The sequence below is a fragment of the Tinamus guttatus genome, unplaced genomic scaffold (genome assembly GCF_059628265.1).
Source record: "Tinamus guttatus ecotype Peru unplaced genomic scaffold, ASM5962826v1 Tinamus_guttatus_pri_ptg000115l, whole genome shotgun sequence".
Taxonomy (NCBI): domain Eukaryota; kingdom Metazoa; phylum Chordata; class Aves; order Tinamiformes; family Tinamidae; genus Tinamus; species Tinamus guttatus.
The window spans coordinates 2,838,150-2,856,502 of NW_028288649.1; the positions used below are offsets into that span (position 1 = coordinate 2,838,150).

An 18,353-nucleotide genomic window follows, 5' to 3' on the forward strand; every position below is an offset into this window, starting at 1 on the left:
TACCCATTAAATTGGGAGTTTTCATCTGCCAGAAGCAAAGAGGTACTACTAAATGAGCAGTATTTTTTATTTGTATTTCATTGAGATTTCATTGAGTTTCACAGCAGGGCCCAGCATGAACGAGTGGGGACTGAGAGGGGCTCAAGAGCAGCCACTGGCACCACCAAATACAGCCCACGGCATGAGGGAGCTGGGGTTTCAGCCAGAACTGTGAAGACCGCTTTGAAGTTACGATCTGTTTTTGTTCTTCTTTCATGTCTCGGGATGACTGAAGTTCAGAGGGTTTTATGGTTGCTCTGGTAATTTAATAATTCTCTGTGGGAATGAAAATGTTATTTACAAAAATTTCTTGGAAAAAAAAAAGGTGTCAGTTAACGGCTAGCAATTTTTGTAGGGCAGACTGCAACCACAGCTAGAGTGCTGATTAAAACCAAGGACTGCCCCTGCAGATACACAGGGAGGATCATTCATGGTCTCTTGCAGATTGCAATTTCATATGCTGGCAAAATACCGAAGTGCCCTTGCTCACAGCCTGCCCAGTAGCAGCACTGGAGCAGTTTTTCTGTGCTTTTTTCCACTCAGGTTTGGTGTTAATGGCATGGGTTGTTCCAATAACCTTTTACAAAGTTTTAGACTAAGTCAACTGTTTGGGTCTACAAGAGCTGATCTGCATCAGTCCAGGCAGCATCCCACATGTGCGTGGTAAGGGAGATACTGTAAAAAGGTGCAGTGTTTTAAGGTGTTTTCACGCGATATTTGGTAGAAACAAACAAAAAAAGATGAGCTAACCAGTGGCAGTTTCTGCTTGTTGACAAGGGACCCAAGGAGCAGCCAGCTATAGGTCCCTGGGCCAGGCTGCACCTGCAGAGCTTTGGTACTATCATCCCGGGAGGAGAGGGATGTATGGGGATAAATAATTCAGCTGCAAATCAGTTCTCCAACTGCACAACACTTTTTCTGGATCTATTTTTAATTTAGAGACTCCCACGTGTGTGTTTGGGAGATCAGAGATGTATTAGAAGTAAGAAATGAAGGCCGATGCAGGCAGGTAACAGAGCCTGAAGGTGACAGGGGTTGCACCAACATTTGCCTCGAGCAGGGCTGGCACAGGGACATCGGATGGCAAAGTCCTGCGAGGTGCCAGGTGCCATTGGCGGGAGCTCGAAGTGCTCAGCACTGCTTGCTTGGTTTTAGACCCCTATGTTTGCAAAGAATTATTAAAAAATAGTGGGCTATAGATGTGCTTTTACAGTTATGTTATCAGGCCAGACAACAAGGGAACTGGCTCAGTTCTGAGGCCTGCTAGATACTTCCCCAGAGCAAAATTTGGACAAGCCTTGTAAACACTTTCCCTTGCAATTCCCCGTTTGTTAATGGGAAAATTGTTCCCACTGTTCCCCGTGGTCTGCCTTGTCTATTTATGATGCCTGGGGAAGAAACCATCACTGCTTGTTTATGGCTAGACAGGATAACTCACGGCAGGCATGTTCTGTTGGAAGGCAGCATGTGCCTATCAGGTTGTTTTCATCACGACCATAAGAAGGAAAGAGTTGTCAAAACAGCTTGAGAGAATAGTTTTATCTGCAGCAGTTTGAGGTTGGACAGTGGAGGGAACAGCAGGAAGGAAAATCTGCCAGGTTTGGACAAGAATAAAATTAATATTTTGTGTTCATTATGGGGAGAACCTAGATTTCTAGAGGAGACTGGCTGGCATTTTGATTTGTACACTAGTTCCTACAGATTAGAAAACCAAAGATCAAAGCATAAAGAAAATCCAGTCTTGTTTAAGAATCTATCCTTCTTCCCTTGCTGTGTATGCAGTGTTTTCCAATAAATTACTTTGGATGAGTCCCAACATAGGTAAAAAAAAATACTTTTGCAAAGTCTAGGACACTTTTGCAAATCCCTGCCTGGTAAAGGCACTGGTGCTGCCATGGACTCACGGAAAGCTTTCAAGGTTGGAGTGGTCCATTCTCTTCTCCCTGTGAATATAAATGGAGTCTCAGCTCTCAGCTGAAAACCACTAGATATGAGAAACCTCTTTGAAATGAGGTAAGAGGCAAACAAGTAACTGAGGTTCCAAAGTGTGGCAACTCCCTTGGGATAAGCCAGCAGGTGATTGCCAGGGCTGGGGAGAAGCATCCTGGTTTGGTGAGGAACGGTGTACGGTGCTGCTGCTCCACCTCCTCGGCACTTCGAGTGAAGGGCTTCACATAAAACTTCTTTGTGATCCAGAATACCTGGATCTGCTGAACTGCGTGATCCCACATAAGGCAAATCTGCTGCTCCTCCCACATCTGTGGGGAAAAGAATGGATATACATATTAAAAATAAATTTGTATCAACAAAGAAGACAACATCCTTCACAACAGCAATTTCATGACTAACTGGTCAGAGCCCAGTGGTCAGTTTTAACCATGCAATATCCAGCAGACTGGAACAAAAGGGGCCGTTACTGTCAGGTCAGCAAGCAGGTCCTTAGTCAACAAGCTCAAGCAGCGCATGTATGAACTCCATTCATCATGTGCCTGTGGTCTCCTTACTTGTCTTGGGAAGACACTGCATGCCCCAAAACACTGCCTCTCACACCAGCACTTCCCAAACAGCCACTACAATTTTACACCAGAAAACAACATGCCAGACACACAAATCTTTCTCTTTCCAAAAGAAATATAAATTGTCTGTAGGCATCCTGTGGAACCCCTGTACACCTTTCTACCCACTTCTCTGCCACTCCCTCCAGATTTATGTAAAGTTACTGGTATCGAAGGTTTTCTCTCCATGTGGACATGGCCTCCTCAGCTTCCAGCCCATGAATAGGCTGTTGTACCAGACACTTGCTGGGCTTTTTACTGACAGTCGTTTCCCACCAGCAACCTGCTAAGCCACAGCCTTGGAGCAGCCGACGGCAGCATCTCCTGACCCATCAGTGCAGCCAGTGCCGGGGCTGCTCCGAACTTCCACCTTCCTCCCTGGCTCGGGCTCCCTGAGCAGGAAGATTTGTGACATGGGGTGTATGGGGATCCCACTAGCGGAGGAGGTGCCATTTCTGCCCCTGTGCTGCGAGTCCCTTCAGGGGTCCCCAGAACGTGCCCTGTGCTGGATTAACATCCCGGCCACAAGAGCCCAGGCTGACCTTCACACGTGCTGCCACGCAGCAGAAAAGCAACTCACTTTTATCACAAAGTCTAAAAACCTTAAATCCTGGATTGAACAGAAGTGAGAAGTCAATGGAAACCTGCAAGTGAGAGAAAAATACCACTCATCACTCCTGTACTTCTTCATAAAAATGCCAGTTCTTTCCCCACTTGCAGCAAAACACTCCATAGAGAACAGGCACCAAAAATCCTGGATAGAGCTCAAGAAATCTTAGCATCACATCCAGGTGAATGCAGTGCTATGTCTAATGTCTTAGATAGTTAAAATACGACTTAACATTTAAAATAATTTTCTTGATTAGATACAGCCTGAAAGCCTGAACACTGTGTATAAAGCAGTAATCCACTCTGCTTTCTTATTCACTATTTGTGCCATCTTTTTCTACATTTCAAGCTACAAAGAGAAGATGAGTGGCAGGCTTTATAACATCAGATCCTGAAAAATGAGGTGTTAATTGGGATTTAGGAATTATGGTCCAGAGCATTTAATCCTTGTATTAGTTATCTAATTATTGGGAAGCAAAACGGTTTACATCTAGTGCCAATGGATTTGAATAATACCTGCATTATAGCTAACACCCAAGATCATTCTATGTAATGGACCTAATATCTCCACTGTCTATATGCTATTAAAATATATATGTTTGGTAATAACATTAGTAAACTAATCAAAATAGCAAAATGAAAAGGGCAAAAGTTAATTCACAGTAGATAATCATCATCAGCGACCTCCAGACTTCAAACAATATCCACAATTCTTTATCTTTTTTGTTCCTTTTCCAAAGAACATTAAATTAAAAAAAAAAAGAAAGAAATCTTTTAATAGGATTTGAGCTGCAAATAATGCTGACAAAGAATATATGGTATCTGCAGTGGCACGAGACAGCGGGAGGTTGCGCCAGCATCGCAGCTTTCTCAGCTGCAGTGTGTGCAGCTGCCTAGTGCAGCGCAACAACCTCCTGGCTGGACGGGCAGGCAGAGGCCTCCCCGCTCTGTGTGTATCAGCCCTGACACAATTTTTTGCTGGGTCCAGCATCTAGCTCCTCCTGTGGTTCCCCTGCTTGGGCTTCCCCATTCAGATTGCCCTTGCCCTTCCCAACCCTTGAGGCTTGCAAGCTTTTGAGAGCTCCTCTGCTGGTCCAAATCCTTTTTGGGTCTTGGGACTTCCATTCCACATTCATTCTTCCTCTCTGCTCTGTTATCCAGGCTGAGAGTCTTAGCAGACTCTTAGCAACTTCTTTCCTCCTGGGACTTTCAATTTTTTCATCTCCACATTTGTTACAACATCCTTACCTTGTCAGCAGTGTTTGCAAAGACGCTGGATAAAACACCATGCTCTGTTTTTATTTTTCATGAAGTACTGGGCTGTTTTTAAGCGCTTTTGACCTTCCTGCCGATTTTCCTTCCCCTCTGGCATCATGAGAAGTAGCAGATTGGTAAAAGAACATACAACATTAATTTTACAATGCAGAGATGTCCAACAGCTATCACAGCTTTGTAACAGCCCATCATGCCCCGAGGGCACAGCTCAGCAAGGTGTTCACGAAAGCTGTCTTAGGGAGGCTGCCAGAGCCCAGTACCCTCTGACCAGGTTCTTTTGATATTCCACCATACCGAGAGTGTGAGCTTTAATATAAAAGCTTAGTCTGAAGATATGTGATGTTACATCATTCAGCAGTGTGGTTCAGCACCCCACTGAAATCACACTGCAAACGTGCACCTGCACACAGTTCAATCATACCACCCGTGGGCCTGCCGTTTCCCATCTCCATAGGCTCTCTGCACGTCATGCTGCTGGGCATCCTCAGGTTTTGTACCCTGTGTAGGGCTGAGACTCGTTTACACTTCCCTCATGCTGGTCTGCCTGTTCTTGGAGTGCCATTTACATTAGTTTGATCGAGAAACTCAGGAAGGAAAGTTTACATACATCTGCTTATCTAACATGAAGGTTATCCCCTGGTGCCCTAGAGTTAAGAGAAAGTCAGTTCTCTGTACGCAGATGTGATTAACGAGTTACATCCTCCATGATCCCTGTGCACCTCACCCCTTGCCCATCTCCTGTGAGTCTTCGTCCATGGCAGGGGTTATTGGCTGGTCACAGAGGCCCTGACTGCTCCTTCTGCAGTCAGTGGAAAGGGCACGAGTCCGGCCGAGGCGCCCTGCGTGGCCACTGCATGGACTTTCCTTCTTCTTGGAGGAGAGCGGCCCTCAGCACAACCTGGCCCCGCTGAACGCAGTCACCACCCCCTGCCCGGGCAGGGAGAGCTCTGTGAGCATGGGGGGGTTCCTCCCACCTGAGCTCCTCATGGTGACCCCCACCTGGCTGCCCTATGGGGGGCACCTGTATTTCAGGGGACAACCTGTACTACCTAGACCAGACCCTTCCTCTCCACAGAGATCATGCCACGAGATCTTTCCTGTTGATGGACTGAATTCCATCCTAAAAGTTGCCAGGATTATTGGAGGGGGAGGCCATTTCCACTGCCTTGGAAGGTTGTTATCAGAACCATTTTTGAATGACACAGTTTTGCTTTCCAGTGTAACTTTATAATGGCTACTCAGCTTTTTATTCTTTTCCATAAATATCTCTTCTCCCTTCTTGGCATTAACCCACCAATGTATTATTAGAAAGAAATCAGCTTCCTACCACGGCTGTTATTTTTCAGACCAAGCATCACTTGATGTCATCCCTCATGTGACGCCATGCAGAGCCTCTCCACACCTCTGCAGACTGATTCATCTCTCCTGCAGAAGGGTGCCGGGTTATAGGCTGTGTTTCAGGCCTGCATCCATCCATGCCTTCCACAACAAAAATTTTTTCTTCTGCTGGAAAATCTGGTCTCGCGTATGCTATGAGCACGTACACCTTCTCCATGCCTTCGTCTCCTGGTCAATTCATGGTCATCCTTTGATCAGCTAGGACACACAGATTTCTCTCTGCTGGACTCGTTTCTTGCTCAGAGAAGAATTTTTTTTTTTTTTTTGTTAATGATAAGGTTCATGACCTCATATTTGGTTCTAACCAAACATTTCAACCCATTTCTGTACCTGTCAAACAGGTTTTCCTGGATTACAGTCTTCTGCATTAGCAATGTTGCTTCACCCTAAGATTTCAAAAGTAACATCTACTACTTTTGCTAATGTAGTTAATGAAAGTATTACCAGCACGGGTACTAAAACTGACCCCTGAACACCTCTTCCAGTAACTTGCCTCTTGACTCTTCTCTTTCTTCCTTTTCTCTGCCCTCTTCCATTATTCCATGTTCTCCATCTTTTTTGCTTCATTAACATTTTCCCATTTAGCACTGTATCAAGTCCAAATGAGATTTACCACATATTCTATTTTGGAAAATCCATTATCACATTTAAGGAACACTTTCAGGTTATTCTGGCACAACGTTCCCTTGATAAGCCCTGGCTCCTTTCATCTTGTTTTCTGTTTAACTAGAAAATTAATTTAACCATTCTTTCTCCTTGAGTATTTATGCTGTACATAGGAAAAAAAAAAGAGTAAAAATAGATCTGTTCCTCTACTTGCATCTGAGACATATTTATGCATATACTTAAAATATGCAAATACATGTATGTGTATATATATACACACAACACATACACATACAAATATGTAAATACTACAGTTTCCAAGCTGCACACAGCTTTTCACTAAATATTATTACAACTTTTTCCATAACACAGATCATAGGTTGTTGATTAATTTCAAGACTTGGAGATACTTTTCCTCCTATCCTACTCCAGTTGTTTAATTCATTATAGAGGGGTATCCAACTGTCAGCAAGCAAGACAGACCCAGGGCACAAGCCGGTCGTACCCAGCATTCAAACCATTTTCTGCGGTCAGGTATCATAAGAAAGGTTTAAGTGCCATCAAGCTGCTGCATAATTGCTACGATAAAAGTTTGACCTTTGCTGTAAAAAGCTGTTTTAATAGTCACATTGAATGGAAAAGTGCACCCACCACCTCGTCAAACAGGATTGCCTGGTGCTTAGTGAAAGACACGCCAAGAGAAGGCAGCAGTTTAACTAATGAGCGTGCTTCTCATTATTCTTTCTTTTCTGACCCAGCAGCACATGCTTCTGTAATACTTGATTTACTGTGACAGTTATAGGACCTGGGGCGATCAAATCATTCCCTGGCACCAAAGGGGCAGCCTTCAACTTCCCTGTGCCCCTGAGCATCTCCCTCCACCTCCTTCCTCCGCGCTGCCTCCGGCGCCCCTCAAGCACCATCCTGGAGCCCATGTGGCCCCCAGCCCAATGGATGAACGTTTCCTCTTCCCGCTGGGTTACTTCTCTTCCCACACATTCCGGGAAGAGCCCAAAGAGTTCCCAAAGCAGCGCAGGCCAAGCGGGCACGGGAGCAGGTGCCTGCAGGAGGCTGCAGAGGGAGGGAGGCGGCGGGAAGGCGGGCGCAGAGCCTCTCTCTGGGGCTCGCGGGCGGCCTTCCTCCCCCATGATGTAGAAGATCTACGGGATATCAGCACATTTACCCTTTGCTAGCGACTTCAAACATATAGAGGCATCTGCCGCCTGGCACACAGACAATTTGCCACTTCTAATGACAGGCTTCAAAAAAGCGAGGAGAACGAAAGCCCTGCTTTCCCAAATTAGCCCTCCTATATATAATAAAGAGACATAACATTCCTGGAGGCTATTAAGTGTGGATAACTGAAGGACAATATGATATAAACATAACCAGAGTCCACCCATATGCCAGGGTGGAGCTCCTAGCGCTGTGACTGTAAATTCATAACTTTAAACAATCCCAACACCATCTTTATTTTTGCCAGATTAATAAATACACTCAGAGCTTTGAGTGCTATAGAGATGTAATTTGGCTTACCAGTGTCAATAAAAAGCTCTGAACAACAACAGAATTGTGCTGGTGAGGTAGAAAAAGATAGCCCAGATGAAAAAACGCATGCACTGCCTTCCTTGAAGACTTGAACAACTGGCTTGCGAAACGGTGCACGTGCATCGATTTTGCCATCTCCTCCTCACCTACGGGCACACACCTATGCACAGATTTTAGCCTGAATCCCCAAGAAGCTGGTAGCTGTCATCGATACTGCTCTGACACCTTGGAACCAGTGCGTTCAGCTTGGGTGAAATGCGCCCTTTGAGGGCACCCCCACAGTAACGGTGCTGCACAAAGTGCCCCCAGGACAAGGGCTACCTGGGCCATGGAGAGAGCCCAGAGCCTGGTCCCAGCTCCCTGCGCAGAGGCCAACGCTGGCCTGTTGAACAACGCTGGTAAATACAAGATTTCCAGATCTCCATCTCAAACATTTTCGAAACCTCTGAGTCATTCCGTGGCTTAATACATGACAATCAGATCAGCCCAGGTTTGTGGACTCCCCATCAGATGGGACCATTCTGGCCACCTAACTTGGATTCATGCCGGTGAGGGTGGTATTTTCTTCTTATTCGGCTGCTCTCTTCTTCCATTTTGCTCTTTGTGTAAGTTTTCCTTCATTTTGTAAAACGCAAGGATGACAAATCTATGTTAATCTAAGTGCTTTGGAAACAAGAAGCTCCTCGGTCCTCGCAGTTGGTCTCCTGCTGGAGGGGGAACCACTCAAGCCAAACGAGGTTCCTGAGGAGCAAGTCAAGCTCCTTCCTTAGCCACGTGGCAGCTCTTGCAGAGCTTCTATTCCAAAAATACGACTTTACTTCTATCTGTTTCAACATTTTATTCTTGCATTACCGTAATATTTGAGTGCTTTGTAGATAAAATCTATTGAAAATATGAAGCTGTTATTGATCTTCATAAAGTCAGTCAAAATTCCTCCTCTTGAGATCTAGGCTTAGCTGGAAGATAGGGCTTTGAGAGTTTTGTGTTCATTTTCATTACTTTCTATTTAGCCTATTAATTTCTTGCTCTTTGTTACAGTCTCAAGTGCTACTCTTTACATCACTGCAATTCAATCATTCGCATTTTTCATTTGACCTTGTGTTTTGAAGCAAAACCACTAAGCAAATGTGTATGGTAAAATAAAACTCAGAAGCAAATGCTACTCCAAGAGAGTCTAATGGGGAGAAAAACAAAAAGGCAAACTCTTTAGTTACATTAAAAGGGGCTGGGATTTGAAGTATGCAGGCAATAAAATTTATTTTCTGTTCCAAATACTGCTCTTTAATCCTTTTTTAATTAATTAATTGCAGGAGGCTGTCAAAAAAGCAGTAATAGTTTTGCTATAGGAGCAAAACCAGGAAACACAAGCGCCAACTCTGGTAACTATCAGCAAAGGCAACACCAGCCCTGTCCCGGACTGCTGAAGGGACAGACAACTGCAGCACTTCTGCAGGTTCCCCATAGAGGAACAAATGAATTATCTAACTACTGAATTACTTCCAAGCCTTCTGTTGATTAACAAAGGCAGAAAAATAATAATTAAAAAAACAATTAGTCTAAAGTCTATGGAATTCCAGAGAAAAAAGAAAACAGGAGAATATTGGCCTCATGGAAAGCAGTTTCCTACCAAGGTTAGTGTTATAGTGTTATGGCAAATAGCACAGCCCTTTTATCATTAATTTGTTAACAGCCCATGTTAACAAGAAGGAGGAAAAAAAAAAAAAAGCAATGTGGGAAAGATGGGAGTAATGACAGAGCAACATAGGCTCCCTGTTTGGGAAAATCTAAGACATTTTTATATTTTTCCATTACAGTATTCCTGGTATGTGAAGAGCTCAGTTTCGTTCTGGCTTATGTCCCTAGGACATCTGGATGTTCCTGAGCATAGCAATAAATTTGGTATAAGCTCCACTACTTCATTTATTCAACTATTTTACACAGAAATTAAAGAATAAAGCAGAAGTGTATGGGCCTCTAACCTCTCAGTGAGCTTAAAAAAACGTATTTGCACTTCATCGTGTTAAGTGGTTCTTATTCTGTTTGTCATATAGCAGATGAATTATCTTCCTCTCGTAACTTAGCCAACTTCCCCTGCATCAGCACTCACACACGCAGGGCACAGCGGACAGAAACATCTGCCCTCCTGCTGCCCGGTGGGGAAAATACAGCACACAGGTTAAAAGATTTGGGCAAGACCACAGAAAGTTAGTACCAGATCTATCAGAAAACTTTTGGCATATCATGTTGCACCGTATGTCAATATCTGTTGTTATTTCTTAGACACGTTGCTGACAATGCATCTTGGCAGAAAGATTTTAAATGTCGATACCAAGCAATTAAAGTGCTTAGCAGATGGGAAGCACACTACTAGTCTGGGCATGAATGAGCCACAGAACAAGCCAAAAGGCAGGGTAAACCTGCCTGTTATTTTGATCCTCATGAATTATCACAGCACTCAGCAAGGCACTGAAAAATACCATTGCTCTTCTTTCTTTCTGTGTCTGTTTCTGGTTGGTCTGAATTTTTCTCGCTTAGTTTTGATTTCTGTTAACAGATGACCTTGCACCTTGCTCAACTTCATCTGTTACTCTACCAGAATCCAAAACCAGCAGAATAAGCTTCACTAAAATCAATGAGAAAAGTGACACTAACAAAGACGTCAATATATTTTTAGAGCAAGTTCACAGGAGTATCTACTGTTGGCAGAAGCCATCTTCTGTCAACATCTTCAAGCCCTGCAAACCTATGATGAATGTGTTTGCCTTGCTTTTATTAATGGCTAATCAGAATCATAGCATCAAACTCTCCTGAAAGAAAGAAAGAAGTAATGAAAAACAGTGGTCCTCATTTTTTTATAGTTTAATTTTTCGCTGGGTTATCTTTTTTTGGAAACAGCTGGGTTCTAGGTGGTGAATATAGCCAAGATTTGGCTGAACCCTGTGGTTCTAAGAGAACCTGTGACCGTTTATAAGTCCCTCCAGCAGCACTTGTTGTAGCAGGGGCTGCTTCAGCAGTTGCCAAAGGCTCTCTCTGCATCTGGCCTGACCCGAGCCCAGTTTGGGTTCCTGCATAGTTCAGTGAACAGAGAAGCACAGGAGGCTCCACCAAGCTTGAGGCGCTCCCAAGCTATGGTCTACCTGCATTTGTGTACAGCATCCATCTGACTTCCTAGAAACATTCAATATTGCTGATTAATTTGGTATTATGCTAAACGGATTACCCTTGGCTTCAAGCAATTGAAATACGTAAGTAGATTGTCAGGAAGGGAGAGCAATTTTTTAGTGAAATGAACGGATTAAAAAGGTAAGACAAAGGTCTCTGCTCAATCAGCTCTAATCTTTGACGGCAAGCCCTGGGAAATATAGGTCAGTATGTTTAGGGTTAAATAATTCAACGGTGCAGAGATTGAAAAGAATTTGAAAATTAAAACATCTATATATCTAACTTAAAATTTGAGGCCGTGATTGGGATTTTCAAAACAGTTTTGGAACCAAATAATTCTCTCATACTTTTCCAGCTTTACTCGCACTGCCCTATCATGTTGTTTCCAGTTATGGTGAAGAGCATTACGCACATGCACACATACCCTCAGCCCTGACGAAACTGGAGTTGATTATAAGCGTTTAGTATCTGAACCTCTCCCAAATCATTTTTGCAGCCAAAAGGCTGTAATTTTAGGTGTATCTGACAAGTATACAAAACCAAGCGGAAAGCTTACACTGGATAAACTATTACTTTTAGTCATATTGTAAGGCCCTATCTCTGCAGCACAAAAAGGTTCACCCCACCGTAGGCACTGCATTGCATAAGGTCTCCTGGAAACACAATGGTAAAGGAAAAGATTAAAAAAAGAATCAATGGTTGCCAGCAGCAAAAGGGCACAATCAACAGGAAAAAAGAATCCGTTTCTTGGAGGCTACTACAAACAGCTTGCAGTAATTAAAAACAACTCTGAACTGTTGACAACTACGTAAGATGTTGTTTTCCAGCCAGAGGTAGAATTAATTGTGCTGCTCTAGATTGTCTTTATTGACTTTTTTTTCCCCTTGTTAGTCAAAAAGAACTAACAAAACTATTGGCTTTACTTTTGAACCTGCCTCTAATTTAAAAATAAATATTTTTAAAAAAGATTTGTAGAAGGGAAGCAATAAAATTACTCGAGGCAAAATGCTACAAAAATCAAGTCCTAACCTATGAAGGCCCTTCACGGCCTATTTGCGCATGCCGTGAAGACGATCAAAATTAATCAAGCTCTGTGCAACGTACACAGAGATTCGATCCCTCGTCATTTATTCGTTCGCTTTACCGCTCGTTTTCTAGCTTTGCATCTTAAATAACCTCAACATGTAAATGGTCTCACACAGTCTTGGTCAGGATCATCCAGGGGCTCTCACACCTTTCGTTAGTGACTAACTTGCTTTTGCACTACTAGTCTCATCCCTACCGAAAAGTTTGTGGGATTGAGAGCTAAGGACTTCATCATGAGCAGGACACCGTCTCCAGGCCCAAGATTGGGATTTTGGGAAGCTCTCCTATCACATATACGCTATGTGTGTATTCTGTCAGAGGGGTGTGGGGGGCTGCTCTTAACCGTACATTTATATTTAAAGCCACTCATTGAAATGGCTGCAGCTGGCAAGCGCTTTGGTAAGGCAGTGGTTTTCTAGCACTCTCTTAAAGTACTTCTGGGAACATTTTAATGGAGGTACAAGATGAATCTTTATTTAAGCACATGCTCTTTTGCTGTCACCTGGGCACCACTTGCAAAATGCACTTCTGAGGACTACATCCTTCTTCCCCTTTGTGCACTTTGAGGCCCGGGGTTTAAAAACGGGTTTTCAAGCGAGACTGACAACTCGGTGCAGGGATTTCCCTTCTGGTCGAGCTGAGTGCACGAGGAAAGACTGCGCATCTGCTCCTCCCTGCGCTAGGCGCTTGCTGAGCCCGCGCACATAACGGGGAGAAGCGCTCCAAGACGCCCGGGCACATAACGGGGAGAAGCGCTCCAAGACGCCCGGGCACATAACGGCAAACCGCCACTTCCCGCCCGCCCCAGAGCTCCCAACGGCCGCCCCACGGCGCGCCTCCCCGCCCGCCACCGCCCCCAGTGCGCGTGCGCGGAGGGGCCCAAGATGGCGGCGCCCATGGAGCGGCGCGGGAGCTGAGGGCGCGTGCGGCGCGGGAGCGGCTTCCCGCGCGCAGGTAACGGCCGCGGCCCAACGGCTCCAACTGCCGCCTGCCCAGCCCTAGCCCCAGCTCGGCAGCCCGCTCTCGTGTAGGTGCTCGGCGTCTTCTCTCGAGCTCGTCCTGCTCTTTGAACCGGCTTCTTCTTCTTCGTGTGTTTTAACTGCCTCCTGGCAAAGCAGGGTCTCAGACGGGGCCGGTGTCTCCCCCATTTTTCCAGCCCCTTCCCGCCTCCCTCGCGTGCCTGCCGTGCTTTGACACTGCTGCCTTGCCCGAAGGGGTCTACCGTACAGAAGGAAGGAGCAGCTTCTGGCATAAAACAAATAAGGAATAATAAAATGGGTAATAAAAAGTCCTTGGTAATTCCGTGTTGCATTGAATAATCTTCAGATTATGGAGAGGGGGAAATGAGGTTCTCCTAAATAATTTTGTGCACCTGCCCTTGGAATCCTGTGTTCCATTTTGCATTTCTTATTACTAGAAATAAGAGAAGTTTTAGAGATTAGCAACAAAAAAATTGAGGCACTGGCATGACCTATATACATTAAAAATGTTTAAAAGAGCCTGCTTGATGAAAAGCAGAGAAAGTAAAATTTCAGTAATGCAATTTAGTAACTTTGAAATGGTGCAGGCATTGGAAACTATACGTGTTCATATATGATATATGTTGAAGGACTGTAACTGCCACTGGTTATGGTGGGTATACAGTTTAAGCGATCTAAGAGTGATCTAAAAGTTATTTCTACTAGTAAGGGTGCTATCATATAAGAACTGGAGCAGGGCTGTTCTCTTACACACTTTCTTTGTGCAGGGCTTTTAACTACTGCAACTCTACATGAAAAATTGTGAATCTGACTGGGGTAACTAGCTTGCTACAACATTCAAATTTATAGATCAACAACTGAGACTCTATGGAGGGTAGGAATTGCTGATGTAAAGAAACAATATTTTAAAAAGGAAGATTGTGGTGAAGATGAGGAAAGAAAACTTCTCAAAGTAGATTCTTTTATGCAGTATTTTCTAGTGTAAGAGAGGAAATCAGGTAAAATCAATAAACATTTTAATGAAATCTATCCCAAGCTTAACAAATTTATTTTTCTCACCTTTGAGTAGTTTTATTTAAGAATATATAATCTGGAGCACGTGAAAAGAATGTTTTTGGCTGACTTATTACTTGAAAAAGAGTTGGATCTCTTCAGAATTGATCTGGCTTGGCCTGTTAAATGTTAGTGATGTACTTACAGGCGTTCCTTATAATTCTTGCAGGAAAATGCATTGACAGGGTAACACTTAGCAAAATTTAGAATATCCTCTGGTACCATTTGAAACCTAATAATTATAGTAATCCATCTCCATCTCTGTACAGCCTTGACAGATTTGGTAGTTTTATATGCTAATTTTAGCCAACTTCCGCTTCTTCCTATTTTCGTTCTGAATTGTTAGTAAAACTCTGTGAGCCACCTTCTGCTGTTCGGTTGGCCCAATTTCTTGAACCTTCTGATTGACTAATTTTCTTGTTTGGGGAGACTGAATGCAAGAATTGCATCCTACCAGAGAAGAAATCTAACAGACTTTGAGCATAATCTGACAGATGCAAACATTATTTAACATATTTGCTCACTTTTGTTGTCCTATGCAAGGACAACAGATAGTTCTCTCAACTAAAAACTAAATGCTCTTATAATTTTAACACACAGAATGCAGGTAATAGCGAAAACAGCTACATAATCTAAACCAAAGTAAAATGTGCATCGTAGCCACTGAGTTGCTATACAGTCGTAATAACAACTGAATTCCAGTTATATGTTATAGATTGAAGTATATTTTTTGTCTTTTTCAGAACACACATCATGGCCCTAAGAATGCAGTCCATTTGTCAGAGGGTTGGCACTTGTTCCTCGTGTTTGAATAGACAACTAAGTGGCTTCCTGGGAGTAGTTAAATGGGAGACACGTCTGGTTCCTGCATCCATCAGAACAATCTACAGTGAGACAGGGAAATGGGAAAAAAAATACGGGTTGGAGACGAGGAAAAGAGTTGAAAATTGGTGGTTCCCAAGAATAAAAGATCAGTTCTGCAAAATTTCCGAAATTGATGTAAGCATCATGAGAGATTTGGAAATTGCATGTTTGCTTTTTTTGTTTTCTCAAGCAGAAATATATTGGAAACCATGTAACAAAGTTGACTTAAAGTGTCAAACTTTATAATGCACTATAGAGAAAAAGATTCTTATGTTGTAGTAGGACATTAAAAACAATTTAAATGTGCTTAAAATGAAAAAAAAAGCTTAATGAAAGGCATACTTAGCAGAAAGGAATCAACTTGTAAATTTAGAAAGTATTTTATTTATTATTTATTTATTCCAATATTATACCATACTTGAGAAATTAATTATATAAAGTAATATAAAGTTATTTTGCATTCAAAAATGTTGTAAATAATTAACTTTCTAAACAGCTTGTTTCCAGTGATTATGACGAAATCCATTATGCTTCACATGGTGTCATTCTCTAAAATCTTATGTTAAGGAAAGGTAGCATTTTAAGATTTTTTCCTGTTTTACAGCATCTTAGGCAAAGCAAGAAAAGGTCTTTTCCCACACAATAAAGAACTTAGAAGCAATTGCAGTCTCTGTCTTCTCCCTTCATACTTAGGCTCAGTCACATAGGTACAAAATCTTTTCCCCCCCCCCTTCTTGTTTGCTTTTCTTCTTTCCTTAAATGTGCTGTCTCCAACAGAAAATAAATTCTATCAAATTGTCAGAGAGAGGGGGCTTGTTTTTTCTGAGGGAAAATAAAAGATGAAAATTGTGTGTATGCACACACATAGCAGGGAAAGCATTAGTTTAAGCCTGTGTTCTTTCTTACTGTCCAGCAACAACATTATATATTCATACATATTTGTCATATATGTACCATTTGCTTAATTCCAAAACATATGCTGATTTTTTTAAAATTTTATCCTTACAATCGAAATAAAATTAACTAAGATGCAAGTAGTACAGAGCATTCAGATAAGTATTTAAATTACTCCAAGCCTTGCTATTGTAGAAATTTTTTTTTTAATTAATGTGAATACAGGGTATGATTCATCATAATTAAAACTGCCTTTTTTGCACTATTAACATGATTAATGAAAGAACTTAGATATCAAAGATAAACTCAATGATAACTAAAAAGAAGTGAATTCTTTTTCAGTTTCTTTACACCTACCTAAAAGAAGATGTTCGTTTTCTTTTCACTATGCAAGATACTGTCTTGCAAGATAGTGCAGATACCGTGCTCATATCTAACGTGCATCGTGGAACTGAACAGTTTCACTTTGCTGGGTGTTGATGTAATTACAAACGATGGAGTTTGTCATTCAGGGAGTTACCACAGTTCAGCTGACCAAAAGCAACTGGACGTGGGTGAGCCGCTTGTTCACTGTAAATGCAAAGTAAAGCATCTAAATAGTGAAGAGGATCTTTTAATCTGTGGTGTTTTTCTTTGTTGCTGGGAAAGATAAGGATTGCACAGTCAGTTACTGCTGATCTGGGAAAGAATAGTGACTTTTTAGGCTATTTATGTATCATTAGCTAGGTAAGTTGATTAAAAACATTTTTGAGTGTCATATAAATGTGAGTATAAACTGAAGAGACAGGAGCAAGGTCTGGTAAAAGATATCCATTTACATCCCCAAATTCAATACTAGGCACACCTTCAGTGCTCACTCGGATCAGTACTGTCAGAATTTTGTTTCACCTGCTGGTACTGTATAGTTTGTAATGTGCACATGTATATATTCAAATTCAATGCTAATTCATGTGGTTTTAACTTTATAAAAATTCCTTTCTAGAAATCAAGACCAAAATTTTACGTGCTTTCTATGTTCCCCTATCCTTCTGGAAAGCTTCACATGGGCCATGTTCGTGTCTACACCATCAGTGATGTGGTAGCTCGGTTTCAGAAAATGAGAGGAATGCAGGTAAGAAAAAAACTGCAATAGGATTCTTATCTTGGTACTTTAATTTCACAGTTGGGCAGGGAATTAGTGTTTCCTAAAATTTGCAGATGGAAACTTAGATTTCAATATGTGCTACAGATGCCTAGCACAATGACTTGTGGAGCTTGTGAATTTGAGACTTTTTTAAAAGACATAATCTTTATAACTCAGAGTTGCTGGCCTTTACAAGCTGTGTGAAATGTGACCCCTGCTGTATCAGCCACCTGAATGTCAATGAGAGTTACAGACCACACCACTTCTACAAGAGGAGATACCCTAATACCATCTGGGCAGGAAATCTTTATGTGATAGAAGAAAAATATAATATGCTGTAGCTGCTGGCATGAAACAGAGGTTGCTCTAGCCACATTCCACCGCCGCTGTTCCCAAGAGCACGTTGCTGTCCTTGGCCATGCTTGGAGGGACTCGCTGCCTCTCTGTGAGGGGATCCCTGTGTCGCTAGGCTGCAAGTCGGATTAAATGGGGCATCTCACATGGGAATAGCTGTGGAAGTGTCTGTTTTGTAGGGGTTTAAGCCTTTGGCTTGCCTGTGTCAGCCTTGCTCATACACATGACACCCTGTTTGTTTGAGGGCATGAGTCTTTGAGGCTGGCTAAGACTAACTCCTCGCTGCCTTCTCAAGAAGTCTGTGTTCCCTGCTGCATTCCTGCTTTTCGTAGCTCTCCCCAGGCCTCTTCTCATTGCTCCCTCATGCCCTTCTCCCTCCCTCTTGTATACACAAGTTATAGTTGAGCCATGTCCTTGACAAGGGGAAGCTAACTGGCTTCTTGCTGTCAGGAGTGGCTAAAAATACGTAAGGACATAATCAAGTTGTGCAAGAATTGTGATGTCAGTGATTATCACGCTGAGGAAAAAACAGTGTTTGCTAGGGGGAAAAGTGGTAAGAATCTGGAAAGGAGCTGGAAAAAGTATGGAGAGAGAATATTTTAAAGCTGGAGCCAATAAAAAGAAAGAGGTCTAAGCAAGAATCTAGGAGGAGATTCAAGCAGGGAGTTGGACTAGATGACCTCTAGAGGTCCCTTCCAACCTTAAGCATTCTATGAATTCTATGAAAAACAAATGAAGAGGAAGACAGAACAGTTCAATAATCTTAAAAAAAAATCAAATAAAGATGAAATTGAGAAGTAAATATTA

At 42.6% G+C, this 18,353-nt stretch overlaps 1 protein-coding gene across 2 annotated transcripts in view; it reads left to right on the forward strand.

The window, feature by feature from the left end:
• Window positions 1-838: 838 nt before the first annotated feature.
• LARS2 (leucyl-tRNA synthetase 2, mitochondrial) overlaps window positions 839-18,353 on the forward strand; it is an 88,110-nt gene continuing 70,595 nt past the window's right edge. Inside the window, exons 1-3 of one of the 2 annotated variants that reach the window (XM_088521086.1) lie at window positions 839-2,052; window positions 15,055-15,310; window positions 17,052-17,180. In XM_088521086.1, coding sequence (XP_088377212.1) covers window positions 2,030-2,052; window positions 15,055-15,310; window positions 17,052-17,180 — 408 coding nt within the window. In that variant the 5' untranslated portion in view covers window positions 839-2,029. Of the gene's footprint in view, window positions 2,053-13,151; window positions 13,233-15,054; window positions 15,311-17,051; window positions 17,181-18,353 lie in introns of those variants that run through there. The other variant, XM_010227573.2, reaches the window with a different exon arrangement.